Source organism: Ranitomeya imitator, chromosome 8 (genome assembly GCF_032444005.1).
Source record: "Ranitomeya imitator isolate aRanImi1 chromosome 8, aRanImi1.pri, whole genome shotgun sequence".
In the NCBI taxonomy this organism is placed as follows: Eukaryota; Metazoa; Chordata; class Amphibia; order Anura; family Dendrobatidae; genus Ranitomeya; species Ranitomeya imitator.
In genome coordinates, this window is record NC_091289.1 from 15,637,024 (window position 1) to 15,652,464 (window position 15,441).

General features: G+C 44.4%; 1 protein-coding gene across 1 annotated transcript in view; it reads right to left on the bottom strand.

The window, feature by feature from the left end:
- CIMIP7 (ciliary microtubule inner protein 7) overlaps nt 1-15,173 on the bottom strand; it is a 28,156-nt gene extending 12,983 nt beyond the window's left edge. The window contains exons 1-2 of the mRNA XM_069735912.1: nt 15,080-15,173; nt 10,681-10,794 (exon numbers count right to left, since the gene is read on the bottom strand). Coding sequence (XP_069592013.1) covers nt 10,681-10,794; nt 15,080-15,106 — 141 coding nt within the window. The 5' untranslated portion in view covers nt 15,107-15,173. The remainder of the gene's footprint in view (nt 1-10,680; nt 10,795-15,079) is intronic.
- Nucleotides 15,174-15,441: the final 268 nt, after the last annotated feature.

Consider the following 15,441-nt stretch of genomic DNA (forward strand, 5'->3'; position numbering starts at 1 on the left):
CCTGTGTATAACATACGGACCCTCGCCCCTGTGTATAACATACGGACCCTCGCCCCTGTGTATAACATACGGACCCTCGCCCCTGTGTATAACATACGGACCCTCACATCCCTGTGTATAACATACGGACCCTCGCCCCTGTGTATAACATACGGACCCTCACATCCCTGTGTATAACATACGGACCCTCACATCCCTGTGTATAACATACGGACCCACGTCCCTGTGTATAACATACGGACCCTCGCCCCTGTGTATAACATACGGACCCTCGCCCCTGTGTATAACATACGGACCCTCGCCCCTGTGTATAACATACGGACCCTCGCCCCTGTGTATAACATACGGACCCTCGCCCCTGTGTATAACATACGGACCCTCGCCCCTGTGTATAACATACGGACCCTCGCCCCTGTGTATAACATACGGACCCTCGCCCCTGTGTATAACATACGGACCCTCGCCCCTGTGTATAACATACGGACCCTCGCCCCTGTGTATAACATACGGACCCTCGCCCCTGTGTATAACATACGGACCCTCGCCCCTGTGTATAACATACGGACCCTCGCCCCTGTGTATAACATACGGACCCTCACATCCCTGTGTATAACATACGGACCCTCACATCCCTGTGTATAACATACGGACCCACGTCCCTGTGTATAACATACGGACCCTCGCCCCTGTGTATAACATACGGACCCTCGCCCCTGTGTATAACATACGGACCCTCGCCCCTGTGTATAACATACGGACCCTCGCCCCTGTGTATAACATACGGACCCTCGCCCCTGGCAGGGCCGGCTCCAGGTTTTTGAGGGCCCCGGGCGAAAGAGTCTCAGTGGGCCCCCCCTTTAACACATACCCCGATTCATGATCGCATATAAACACAGTCATGTAGTATATAACACTGCCCATGTAGTATATAGCAGCCCACGTAGCATATAGCAGCCCACGTAGTATATAGCAACGCAGCCCACGTAGTATATAGCAGCGCAGCCCACGTAGTATATAGCAGCGCAGCCCACGTAGTATATAGCAGCGCAGCCCACGTAGTATATAGCAGCGCAGCCCACGTAGTATATAGCAGCGCAGCCCACGTAGTATATAGCAGCGCAGCCCACGTAGTATATAGCAGCGCAGCCCACGTAGTATATAGCAGCGCAGCCCACGTAGTATATAGCAGCGCAGCCCACGTAGTATATAGCAGCGCCACTCACTCATGCACTGGTAGGACTAGGAACTCCACCTGAAACTGCCTCATAACTTTAGCAGCAGGCAGCCAGCCAGGGGCGGAGATCAGAGCAGAGAACTGCTCTCTCCACCCACAAACAATGTCATGCTGGCTGCCTTCTCTTAACCCCTATGTGTGCCTGCCTGGCTGCACTCACTGAGTGATAAGATGCTTGTGTCAGAGCTGGCACATAGGGGTTAAGAGAACGCAGCCAGCAGTGACTTTGTGGGCGGAGAGAGCACGTTATCTCCTGCTCTGCTCTCCCAGCTGTATCTGTGACAGCTGAGTGGGCCCCCCCTCTCTCCCCAGGGCCCCAGCATTTGCCCGGTGCGCCGGGTGCTGACGCCGGCCCTGGCCCCTGGTGTATAGTATCCGGACCCTCGCCCCTTGTGTATAACATCCGGCCCCCCATCTTGCCATCTGCTTTTACTAACATGACAGAATGGCCAGTGGTGCAGAGCTCACTGACACCAGCATGGTCCTGTAATAGGAGCCACCGGGGGAACAAGTCAGATTATGACATTTCTCCTCCTGAATCTTCCTCCATCACCTGTGAGTGATATTATTGATAAGTGGAAGGAACCGCAGCAACGAAGTGGAGACCCCTTAACGTTACAGAGCGGGAGGGCAGGAGCGGAGGAGCAGAGGGCAGAAAAGTCACCACCGCTCTGCTGACCCCATAACTGCAGAGTCCTGATCTCTTGTATTACCATCAGCACAAACACTGAGCCCCTGCCGGGAGCTTCATGGCTGAGCAGCCATACATCACCAATCACAATGCCAAGCGTTGGATGGCGTGGTGAAAAGCCGCCTCCAGTGGACTCTGGAGAAGACGTGTTCTGTGCAATGACGGATCTCACTTCTCTATCTGGTGTCTGATGGAGGAGTCTGGGTTTGGTGATTCCAGGAGAACATTACCCCCTGACAGCATTGTGCCCTCTGTATAATTTAGTGGTGGAGGATAATGCTATGGACTTGTTATCAGGGGTCGGCCTTGGACCCTTAGTTCCAGTGAAGGGAACCAACTGGCTCCAGAAGAGTTGCAGGGGGAACAAGTTCAAGTGTGGGACCCAGTCAGGTGCCTTGGATGATGGAGTCCTGCGCACCAAACCGTGGTGGGATTTCTGGTGTGACAGACCTCAGCGAATATCGTGTGTCAGCAGGGTGCTGGCCGCCCTCGGACAAGGCCCAGATGACATGCGTAAAAATCCAGAGACCTGACTATGCTGGTTAAGACCCGATCTGCGCCGGTCAAGATCCAGGGCTCAGACTGCACCGGTCAAGATCAGAACCGTCGCCCTTCACCAGTCAACTTCCATATCCCAGATGACGCCCATCGAGAACTGGGACCCAGCCATCTCTTCCCCAGGCCTAGGTGACACCAGTCAAGCACAGAAGATCCGACATGAGATGTCGACCAGACGAGGACGCATGCTATTACAGAAGGACAACACAAGTTAGCCGGGCCGTCACTTCCAGCCATAACATACGGTATAGGGGTAGGCCTGGGTTAGGACAAAACGTTTGGTGGGGGAAGGTTGGTATATAAGAAGCTCAATGTTCCTTGATAGATTTTGCCAGAAGGACTTGCGGCGTAGTGGGAAAACCTGGTGACCCCCGTTAGGGCCATTGTTGCAAAAAGAGCTAATGTAGTAGGAATTACACACATATAATTATTGAGAGACTTTTCCGTTATTCTAATTGTATTCTCAAATGTATTGTATGTTTATTGCTGTATGGTTTAATATTGCTTTTACTGTTTCATATTATTAACTGTTCCTGTATATTGGAAAGACAGAAATCGCTCCCTGACTGTTCCAGCCTTATGCCTCCTTTGCGTTGCATTCAATCTCCTGCTTTACCTTCACAAGGTCCATAAAAACATGGGGGCTAACATTACCTCTGCCCCTTCCTATAAGGGAGATTGTGACCCCCCCTTCCCCCACATCAGGGTCTGACCCCACAAAGATGCTCTTCTGGATGAAGGGGCAAAAATTCACCAAAAAAATCTTGTATGAATCCAAGGTTCTGCTCTTGGCGATCTGAGATGCTGTGAATTACACAGACGGACTATTGATTCCAATTGGAACTGATTGATGCTACATTTCTCCTGCGGAGGTGCTGCAGGGAAAATATACACTTGTTGCCAGGCTACCCCACTAAGTGTTGGGGGTCTGTTTTAGTAAATATTCATATCATCCATTTAATAACAATGATGGAGCTTCATGTTGTTCCTCAGTGATTCTTCCTGGAAATGTATAAATAAATTAAGAACTGGTTGTTTCCATTCCTCTCATCAGTTGGGAAGCACAACGTAAACTTTCAAGAATTAGTATTTTAGGAATACAAAAAGTTTTTAATTACTTTTAATCTTTATTTTGGGAAAAATGCAATTCATTGTAGTACTTTTTACATTACTCTTATTTATTGCAGCTTTTTCTTTACTCCCACAGAGGAATTTTAAGTTGGATTTTTAGTTATTAACATCAAATCTATTGGCATATTGAAGCGTGAGTATATCAGCCTGTTTATTAAGGCAACCGGAATAATAGGGTTATAATCCACAAGGGAGCAGAGAAGATTCAGTGATGAACTGGTGAAGAACTGAGTTATACAACAATGTAGAGCTGAGTTTGTCACAGAGTCCAATGCAGAACTGCTAGCAGTAATACATACCTGGCCAGAGGTAAAACAGGGTTATCCCACGGTGTGGCAGAGTTGGGTTTGCCACAAGGTCCCAGGCAGAACTTTCCAGCTGTACAGCAGAGTTACCCAGCGATGTAACAGAGCCAAAAGGCAAGGCAGACCTAGTCAAAGCTAGCAGATTTACCCAACAATGTTGTAGAGTTTGACTTCTCACAAAGTCAACGGAAGTCGCAGATTCCAACTATCTGATTGCTCAGTCAGCATCCCGATGCCTGAGCCAGCCTGTGAGGTCTCAGAGGATGATGTTGACCTGATTGCCATGTTAGATGGATGCCTCATTAGAGCAGAGGGAGCAAAGCCCGGCACTGGAGCCAGGAAAAGTGAATAACAGTTGTAAAGGCATAGTTAAATCTTTCCAGCTCTCCTGAAACATCCAGGAGGCCCTCAAAATAAAGGGACACTTTCAAGGCACCACGATCATGCCCGAAACCTCCAATAAACCAGCTAGAATGAAGGAATGAGGCGTGCACTGGTGGGAAATGTATCTTGGAGAGAAGGAGAGATAGTGAGGCTTCAGAAAGGGTCAGGCTGTGTCCTAATAACATAGAATAAGATCAGGCAACCTCCTGTAGGGCCGTGCTATTAAGGCGTAGGTCCTAATTGCATCACCAGGGGTTCCTTATGACGGAATCTCGCCCTCTGTCTCTGAATGTGTAGCGCCCCAGGGTCCTGGTCGTCACAGTAGCATTGCTTTCCTCACGGGGAGAGTGATGTTACGCTTGAAGGCAAGAAGGGATAACTGCAACCAGGTACCACAAACATGCAACACATTCACACTCCAGGCCTCCAGGGGGAGCTTTTGATCCTACTTCCTATGTGACTCCCCATATATATATAACTGGTAATCTGTAGGGATAGTTAGTTCCAGGAAGGTCCAGTCAGGAGACGGACCGGATCAGTCTGAGGCAGCAGAAGGTTTTACGGAGCTGTGGAGTCGCAGTGCTCCAGCTCCTGGAAAAGAGACAAACAGAAAATCTGAATACATTGCAGAGAGCATGGCATGCAGGAGAGCAAAGCACAGGACAGAATACCAGGGGGAGACCAGCCCTGAGCAGGCTGCCTCCTTCTGAGGCGCAGAGACCGGTAGCCGGAACACCGAGGGTGTACAGACCTCTATGGCTTACATCAGAGACCGGCAGGACAGCTGAACTCCAAGTTACCTGCCCGACCTAAGACCCAGGAGGCACAGTGGCACCCCTCAGAGGCCGGGGCGTGCTAGAGACCCTATAAACAGCCTCAAGTCACCAGTCATATGGGTTATGTCCTATCCTACCCGGGGGACAGAGAGAGAGAGAGATAACATCTGTGAGGACCTTATGTGGAGCTTTAAGCCGTAAGGAACTACAACACCACGGCGCTAGAGGAAGGCTTTTGATTTCCACCTGGGTAAGGGGACTCCTAACTTGCCTTCAAGCCGGCCTGACCCTGCCTGCCCTGTGATCTGGTGCTCTGGACTGCGGATGCTGAAGTCTTCAGTAAACCAAGGTAAAGAGACTGCAACCTTGTGTCTTCATTCATTATTGCACCGTTCATCATCTTCCATCAACACACCGGGATCCTTGGGGACACACTTCACCTGTGGGAAGCTATACCATCTAGCTGCCATAACATCACCCCAGCGGACCCCTTAAAGCAGCGTCGGTCCCCACTGACCGAATACCACAGGTGGCGTCACAAACATAAACTTTATTCAATTTTAAGACCTTTCCCTTTTACAAGGGCGCCCAGGGCCACGGACCAGGTCGCAGCCACCTCGACATCCCCCCTGTGAACCGCAGGACCCGGTACCGAGTACCCCAAATACATTGATCATGGCAGTCAAAGGTGAAGATCAGAGGATTTTTTTGAGTGAGGAAGGTAAGCTTGTCATGATGCGTCAACTCATCATTGTTCATCAGGATTAATAACAAAACACATGGCCAACCAGGAAAAATTGAAAACAGCACAGAACAAAGGTTAAACGTTAAAAAAAAAAAAAACACAACAACACACAACTAAAAGCAAGAATGAGAATCCAACCTGTAAATCACGGGCAATCAGTGAGCACTTTGCTTAGGCTAAGAACAGAAAGAACAAACTATTTTTTTTTAATATGAGAGTGAGTACAGAAATGAGCCAGGACAACGCAAGCTCTTCCATTAATAAATTGAATTTCTATGTCTTTTCTGAGGCACCGAAGCGGCTGAATAACTGAATAGGACCCGTTAGATTAAGAATATAAGTAATTACCAAACTACCAAGTTATGCAAAAGTCTGGAGAGCGCATACAAATGTAAGAGAGGAGAGAGAGAAAGCAGGAAAGTCACATTACACAATTATCTCCTCCACAATTTCTGAAGCATAAGATGAAAATCCAGCCTGTGACTGCTTCTCCAAAAATGGAATCATCGCAGGCTTGTATGAGGAAAAAAAAATATGCTAAGTGCAAATGTTCTGCCGGCTGATTCCCTATATATCCGTAATGTGGAGACGCTCTCGGTTTATGACTGCTTTCAAAAAATGCTTTAAAATTCAATAAATAAAAAAAAAAATGCACTAACTGAAAATGGGATTTTTTTTTTCACCTGGTGCAAAGATTCAATTCTAGTCCAGAGTCAATGCCACCTATTACTACCCTATTTTGGAGACATAGAAGAAGCCTCTGTGCAAAGAAAGTGCTTTGTTTTCACTATTGACCATGAAATCGAGCTTCTATTCTATGTCTAACCATCACCCCACATACAATCATCTATAAATGGGGCAGATCTCTGGATTCCAGGCAGATATGGTAAACGTTGCAAGCAGCGGCCACTAGGAGGAGCTCACATTGACTTCAATGGAAGTTGTCTACAAATATTTGCAGTGAGCTCCCCCTAGTGGCAGCCCAGAATATTTATGTTTCATTGTTTTGATGGGCGAAGAGAAAGTTACTGATGTTTTAATTTATTTTTGGGTTGTTTATATGGTAAAGTATTTTTATTGAAGGACATTCTCCTGCGACTGATGTTGATAACTCAGCAGACAATAGATTTTAATTAGCAATGCTCTCTTGTCACCGTTTTTTTGGAATAAATTTGGAGACAATTTGGGTGTGATGGGAGTGTCTCCTGATCTTAAGTGTGGGGTTTACATACAATTAACATTTACATTGCTTAAAAGAAGATGAATTATCAGCTAACTGAGGGATCACATTACAGCTGCCTATTGAAGTGTGTGGAGAGAGTAGAGAAAGGAGCAGAGTGAGAGAGGCAGAGAGGTGGTGGAGTCACAGTTACACTGCTCAGTTCTGCTGTATAATGTCCTCTATGCTGCTGCTTCTGAACATGTAAATGAATCTAAATTATGTCCATGTTGGAGCAGAGATAGAAGCACAGACACAAAACAGATTCTTCTGCTTTCTAGTAAGTGTTTTATATCACTCCAGAGTTAAATTCCCAGCTACCCTGCTCAGTACTGCTGTATAATATGCTCTATGCTGCTGCTTCTAAACATGTGCTACAAAGAGACAGGAATGGAGGAATCAAAATTATATCTATGAGTGAAAGGCACAGACACACAGATTCAGCTGTTTTCTATTAATTATTTTAACTCACCCCAGAGTTTAATTCACAGCTACACTGCTCAGTACTGTTGTATAACATCCTCCATGCTGCTTCTGAACATGTGTTACATATAGACAGGAGAGCAGGAATCCCTTATGACTGAGTGCTGTGTATGGGAGACATCATAGCAGGTAGTCAGCACCCACCAGCTCAGAGACAACTGAAAATTAGAGCTAGAACCAGCGTAGGGTAAAACTGGTGGAAGAATGCAGGATGCAAGTCATATAATGGCCAGTATACGCTGCCAGTGGGGCATTGTCTTGTTGAACTTTCACATTTCATGTTATATCTCGGAGGAGCAATCTTTGCAGCCAATCTCACAACTATTCTCAGCTAGTTTAGAGTATTATCCTATAAGGCTAGAAATGTGGATGTCATAATGGAGGGATAAAATCTCTCCTATGAGTTTGTCCTGGAAGCTGAGATATAAACACATCCCTTGTAAGGAGATCTGTCTCTTCTATACACTAATCTCAGGGTTAGTGCACAAGGTAATCATCTCCCGGAGAGACGGTAAACAAACACGTCAACCGCGAGACGAACATGCAAAACCGCCACATGGAGCGGGATTAGAACGAGAAAGATTCCTCTGTACCATGTGGGTTTCATCAGCCGAGCAGAACGGACGCGGCCTCCGCGCCGCTGACAGATCCTGTACTGTCCATATTTGCACAGAACACAGGTGGTCGTGTCATAAACCTATTGATGCCGGCGAGCTGTGATGACACCAAGCGTTTCTGCTTTTACACTTTCATCTCTTACACGCAGGATACACACATTTCCCTGTGGGATGAAGCATTCAGCCATATCCTGCCGGTGCGGATTGCTTTAGTTTATTACAGTAAAGGGATGTGGGATATTTTTGAAGACTAATTTGGAGATTTCTTTTCATTGTACATAACACTATATGAATGAAAGCTTGAAATCTTGCAGTTCCCACTCTGAGCCTCATCAAAGGCTGACACCTACTGTAACTTCTCTACAGTCATCTCATTATTATCTCAGACAGGATTATAATGAAAGGTATTTATTATATATTAATAGGATGGGATCCACCAGTCACAATAGATGTCACAGCTCACCTCCTCCTCCTGTACAATGACTGATAACACCTCTGTATACAGTAGATAACACAGGATCCACGATTCATTATATGGGATGTCACAGCTCACCTCCTCCTCCTGTACAATGACTGATAACACCTCTATATACAGTAGATAACACAGGATCCTCCATTCACAATAGGTGATATCACAGCTCACCTCCTCCTCCTCCTGTACAATGACTGATAACACCTCTATATACAGAAGATAACACAGGATCCATCATACACAATAGGTGATGTCACAGCTCACCTCCTCCTCCTGTACAATGACTGATAACACCTCTATATACAGTAGATAACAGTACATATAAACCCAGGCTCATAGTACACCGTGTCCAAGAACCATGTCCTGGACACTATCGAATCCAGCTCCAAAAGGCACTAGTCAATTAACGGAGAACAAAGGAGCATTCGAAATACCAAATTAAAAATATACAAAATTTTATTGAATACAAAAAAACACATACAACCATATACTTAAAATAAGGACACTAAAAGGGCCACCCCTAACACCCGTAGCGGTCATGAAGAGTATCACACATATATAATACAAAAATGAGTGTGACACAAAAGTGTTACATAGTGATAACCACGGCCATACATAGCCCCATGAGGTAATGGAGCTACAAACGTCACCACAATCTCTCTATAGTCCCCAGTATGGACCTATATGAGGCTATTTCACAAGGTGATATACCACTAAAGGTACACAGTCCAAGACACGCTGTAAGAGACTAGTCAGATAGCCAGTGTCATAGAAACATATAGCGTAATAGACGCAGTAACCACAGTCTCCTCTTACCCAGGTGAAGGGATGGATCTAGTTAGGCAGCACCCCCGACGTACGTTTCGCTTTGGCGTTCTATAGCTTTTTCAAGGGGAAGTGTCCATGTTCCACACCTCTATATACAGTAGATAACACAGGATCCACCATTCACAATAGGTGATGTCACAGCTCACCTCCTCCTCCTGTAGAATGACTGATAACACCTCTATATACAGTAGATAACACAGGATCCACCATTCACAATAGGTGATATCACAGCTCACCTCCTCCTCTCCCTGCACAGGTCACAGAGCATGTCCACTACAGATACCACAGCTCATGCTCACTACACCATAGAAGTCAATTAATATCTCCAGTCTACAAGTGCCTAAGGTATATCCATGTGGCTGCTGTAACATAGTAAAGGCTAAGCCAAGAAGGCTGCCCCCATAATCACGCACAGAATACAAAAAATTTACAATCAGAATTTAAAATCTGATTGAAAAAGATGAATATGTGCCTGTATCTGGATTCATTTAGTAAAAAAAAAAGTACTATTGATGCATTGCCTTTAAAGGAAAGGGACCCATTCAGTCATACATGTGGAGCCACTGGTCTTCACTATGTGAGTGCAAACTTGTAAATCCTCAAAAGGCGCAGTGCGCGCACTGTCAGGATTCTCCAATGTCGGGAGTGGGCGGGCTCGTATGTGATTTACATACTGTACATACGGTCAAGTGCCGACTAGACATGTGCGGCCTCACTCAGTGTGAGTACACTGACTGAGGCCGGACACGTCTAGTTGGAATGTGGCCGGAAGTATGCAAATCTTGTACTTGAAGTCACATGACCACTAGCTCTTCGCACTGAGGATTCACAGTCTACAGTCACGTAGAGTCACTGCAGACTTGTACCCCAAGTCAGGACAACTCTTAATATCTTGGGCATTGGGAGATTGTCTCCCTGACTTGCACACCTGGTGCACTTTGAAAAGTCACTTAAAGCAAAAGCGCAAATTACACCCCAAAATTCTAAACTCTGGTGCAAAATTTGCCCTTTAAAGGGGTATTTACATGTCCATAATTCATGTTATATTCACAGAATATGTTCTATAAATGTGGGTCCTTTCTACAGTATGACAAGAATGTGTTTTCCCAAAATTGGGGCTTCATAAGGGTTTTCAAATTCAATAATTCCCCTTGTAGAAAACATTGCAGAGTAATATACCGGTATGTATATAAAAAAAAAAAAAAAAAAAAAAAAATTCTCTTTTTTTTTGTCTTACTTCTAAGCGTTGGGTGAAGGTTTTCGGAGGCGGTGGCCGTGCCTCCATTCGATATTCCTGATATGCATCATTGCGGATGTGGCTCCTGAAATGTCCATGAAAGCCAGAAGGGAACTGAATGTAGAGAAAAAAATAGTGATATTAGCTTTGTGAGACAATTTGATACAATTTTTTTATTATTATTTTAATTTTGCAATTTGTCTTTTGCAGACAGGATATAATTTATTTATTTTTTTTAGAAAAAATGCTAAATAATTAGAATTTTTTTGTTTTCGTTTTCTGAGCATTTTTACATTACAGATGCCTCTGTGATAAGTGATATAACATGTGTATCAGTTATGTAATCTGTTCCGGCTAAACCAGAATGAATGAGACTCACGTTGGCACAGAGATTAATCGCAGCCATCTATATCCTGTATTCTTCCCTTTGGCATGAAGACAATGACATATTTTGGTAAGTGCGATGTGAGCGGGCCGCTCGGGTCTGCCGCTGAAGCAAACAGCTTGAAGCCTTTGGGCGACCGGAGTTCATGAATGTTTTACAAAATTATTATTAGAAACTCCGGATCTCGCAATTCATTGTTCTAATTCCCAAAGGAGATTAGGATTTATAATTCATGGAGTAATTCTGATGGCTCAAGGTTAACTGGAGCATGATACAGGCAAAATTACAATTTCGTTACGAAGATGCTTGAGGCTCTAAGCTCTATCCATTATTGTTCATATAAGGGGAAAAAAAAATATTTCGCATAATAATATCCAATATTTTTTTAAATTAATGTATCAACAGGAGAAATATTGTAAAATAAATAAATAAAGTGATATAATCTATATCTAGAGTGTAAAACGGCATAACATATACCTAAATGGTCTACCACCACTGATAACATAGAGACCATAGTAATCTATGGGCTTATACTGTATGTAGAGCCTCATCATATGACGAGAGACCCTGCGGCTCTGCCATAAAGACCTATAGGTACTCTGCGTGCCCCGGTATAAGCAGCTAAAATAATAATGAAATTAAGGGGATTTTCTCAACATGATAAAAAAAACAAGCAAGTTTGTAATTTACTTGTTATTAAAAATCCTATAGGGATTTTTAGTTCTATTGTTTCCTGTTCGTTGCTTAGTTACCGGTCACCTCTGCAGTCTATAAGTGGTGGGCGTTCTCCTAGGCAGGGAGAGTGCACTTACAAGCTCTTTGCTATAGTGCTTGTATGCGCTGCTCTAATTCCTGGATCCAACGCATTTCAGTGTTTTCTCGCTCCTCGCATACAGAAGAGACAAAACCGCCTCTGCTTGCAGCACCGGAGAGCAAATGGTGCGGACCAGAGAAGCTGTCCTAACCTGTCAGTCACTCAGGAGCGCACGCAGGAAGATGTGAGGCCGGGGAGCAGTGCGCTTCTGAACAATGATTTTGAGAACACTCATTTTAAAGAAATAAACAATTTCTATATACCGTAGAAATTTTTTTTTTCAAACTTAAAGGGGTTGTTCAGGTTTGGACGAGCGTGTATTGTGTGCGCCGGCACTAGGACTGCAAGTATGCGATATGCGTAGTCCCGAACACATTCTGACTAGACGTATGCGGCCTCACTGAATACAAGGAATTTAACCCGGCTGCGCACATCTAGTCGGACTGTAGCCGAAATATGCATATCGCACACCTGAAGTCACATGACCATCTGCCAGCTCCTAGCGCCAGCACTGGATAATCCCCCACAGCGCCAGCTGTGGACGTCGTGACCATTTCAAGTGTGTAGTCACACAGAGTAACTACAGACTTTTGTGCCAAACCTGGACAACCTCTATAAATGCATTGTAGGGGTTTCACTCACTCAGGTACGACGGCTGAGACACAGGAGGCACGTTCTTTTAAAAGTTCACAGGGTTTATTGCTCCATAAACCACATAGCAAAATAACAGAAAGCACATAGTCTTTAGCTCAGGAAAAGAAAAACAAGTGTCCAGTCCTTCAGGCTCAGTCCTGGAGCCTTAACACACTAAGGAGGGTTTCACCTCCACACATATATCTCCTGTGTTAAACATTAGCCTTTCTTTTATAGGACTAACCACACCCAGGAACCCATCACATGATTAGACATGTGGTTATGACATCACCACAGGTCCTGAAACCACCTATGTGACACATATCTCCCGTCGACTATACAACCTTTAGCCACGCTACAGCATATATATCCCAGAGAAATTCAGAAAAAAAAAATTATAAACTCTCCCATCAGAAGGAGCTCACTTACAGAATGTCAGTTAACTCATGCTGCAACTAGTATCGTGGCAAGGAACCAAAGAGCCTGAATAAATTAACGGCGCCAAAGTTTTAATGAAACCTAACTGCAAAAATTATTTTTAGCACAAAATACACACATTTAAGTAAAAAGAAAAAAAAGTCTTCTCCCCTCTCAAGGCGTCTATATCTTTTAAAGGAATATTCCCCTCTCATAAAATGAAGGTATATAGTACCAAGATATGATTTGACTTTGTGGTCAGCCAGGGATGTGACTCCCTCCTTTCCTTAGAATTAAGTAGCAATGGCTTTATTTCCACACTTGTTAGGAGTTAAGGCACCCCTGCACGGATCCAAGTACAACTGCCAGTCCATTAGTGCAGCTGTGACCCCGGAAGAGTGGTCACATCCCTTTAAGACATGTAAGATACTACTGAGAGGCCAGAGACTATGGAGAGGCACAAAGAAAGTCAAGAAAAGCTGCCGAGCTAGAGAAGGAGGCGCTGACCCCCTAGTGATGAGCAACATATCAGGATGGTCCACCTTGAGACCTGATTGAATGGTTATGTAACATTCCAAGTGAAGTTTAGAGAAAAATATATAATATACATCTACTATAAAATTTTGGATTGCTTAAGTTATAAAAGTCTCTGCCATCATTCTGCATCATCCAAATGACCTGCACGTACAGTATTACACTGTTGTGGTTCCGTGGCTTCCTACTGTGCAGGGGAACCGCAGCACAGCCCCATATAAGTGAATGGGAGCCCAGTGTAAGGCCGGATGTCCGGGGGCCGCGGTGCAGTGTGCTGAAAAATAGGGCACACAGCACTGAATTAGGTATCCAGCACCTTTATTCTTAAGATGTGGGAGCATCTCCGCACCTAGTGTATGCTAATGTTCCTACCCTGTAATGGGACCAACGAATTTAATGAAAAATATAAATAAATAATGGGCCGTTATATTTTTTTTTTAATCCAGATACGGGCAGAAAATGAATCTAATTCTGAGTGCAGGATATTAATCCAGGATGCGTGTGCACAAGGCTCGTCCTTCCCCGCACCGCTGGTATTGGACACATTGACATTGATTACATTGATGTTATGGAAAATTCATATGAAGATCTCCATGATGCTTGTCACATCACCGCCTCATTACGTATGGCATGGGATTTCCACATTAACATACAAAAACGCTGAACTGTTCTACATTTCTGCGCTTTTTTATGATAAATCTCCTGTGGATTTGCTGCCTGTCCTCGGAACCGCAAGGAATTATTGATTTAGAAAAGAAATCATGCAGATAAGTGGGTGAGAGATGGAAAAATCCCAAATAGTACGGCTGTGACCGGCCATAGGCACGCAGTAGCTGTTAGTTGCGTGCTGCTTAGCTGTTTGACTCCTTAATGTTACTTAAGTTGTGGGAGATAAGCGGCTTTCAGCGTCACAATTCGCCGCTTAGAGGAAACAATAGGACTGGATATATTGAAGGCCAGCCTTTGGGATCCCTGGTTTTCCCGATGTCTCCCAAAGAACAGTGTTGGGCTCCTTGGTGGTGATGATTTTGAGGTCCTACACTCCGCCTATACAGAACAGGAGAACATTAACCTTTTGTAACAATTCCATAAATAATGGACCCAAAATGCGAAATGTGGTTGTTTTTTTGCTGGACCATTGAGGCCCATTATTGGGTTATGCCCGGGTTAATCCTGTTGACCAGGCTGACCCTACTGTATTGTCACTAGATCATCAATATTGCAGTGGATAGAGAAAACATTAAAACTTAGTGCACCCTCTCATGCATATGTATACTCGGTTGTTCTGAGCGTGCATGCACTTTCAGACTCTGCTCTCTCCACTATTAGTACCTATAGAACTTGCATCAATCTCACAAACACTCAAAAAAAAAATCAAAACAAGTATCACCAGATACAACAGGAAAAATAATTCACAGTCAGCCAGTGGCTTAGCTATAGGGCACTGATATCTGAACTACAACTCTCATCATGCCCTGACCTCCAGCAGCTATGGGGTCCCCAGCTTTAGAGTTTACATTGCTCAGATCCTACAGTAACTTTGTGATCTTTGTAGTCAAAAAGAAGGAGAAACAAAAGAAAAAAAGAAGAAAAAAAAAAACACAGTATATTTTTACCCAGGATCCTGTAATTGCTTCTGGCATCACCTATCTCCGCAGCCCACATACAAATCCTTATATTTTCAGCAGTTCTTCTTGTCACAGGGATGGCTCCTGTCTATTTTGTTTCCTCGATATTGTTAATATGTTACCAAGGCGCTGTTGACATGGTTGCTAAGCAACCTGAACAGTGGGGAGTGATCCACTATACTGTAGAATTCTTGTTTGCAACATTGTTTCTGCAGGAAAGAGGGGAAAGAATCCAGAAAGAAACAACACATTTTGAAGCCTTATTTCTAACCGTTTTTATAATTTGCATGGGACTGCAGTTTGAAATAAACTATGTAAATGGCTATGGTTCAGTTTATATGAGTCTAAGT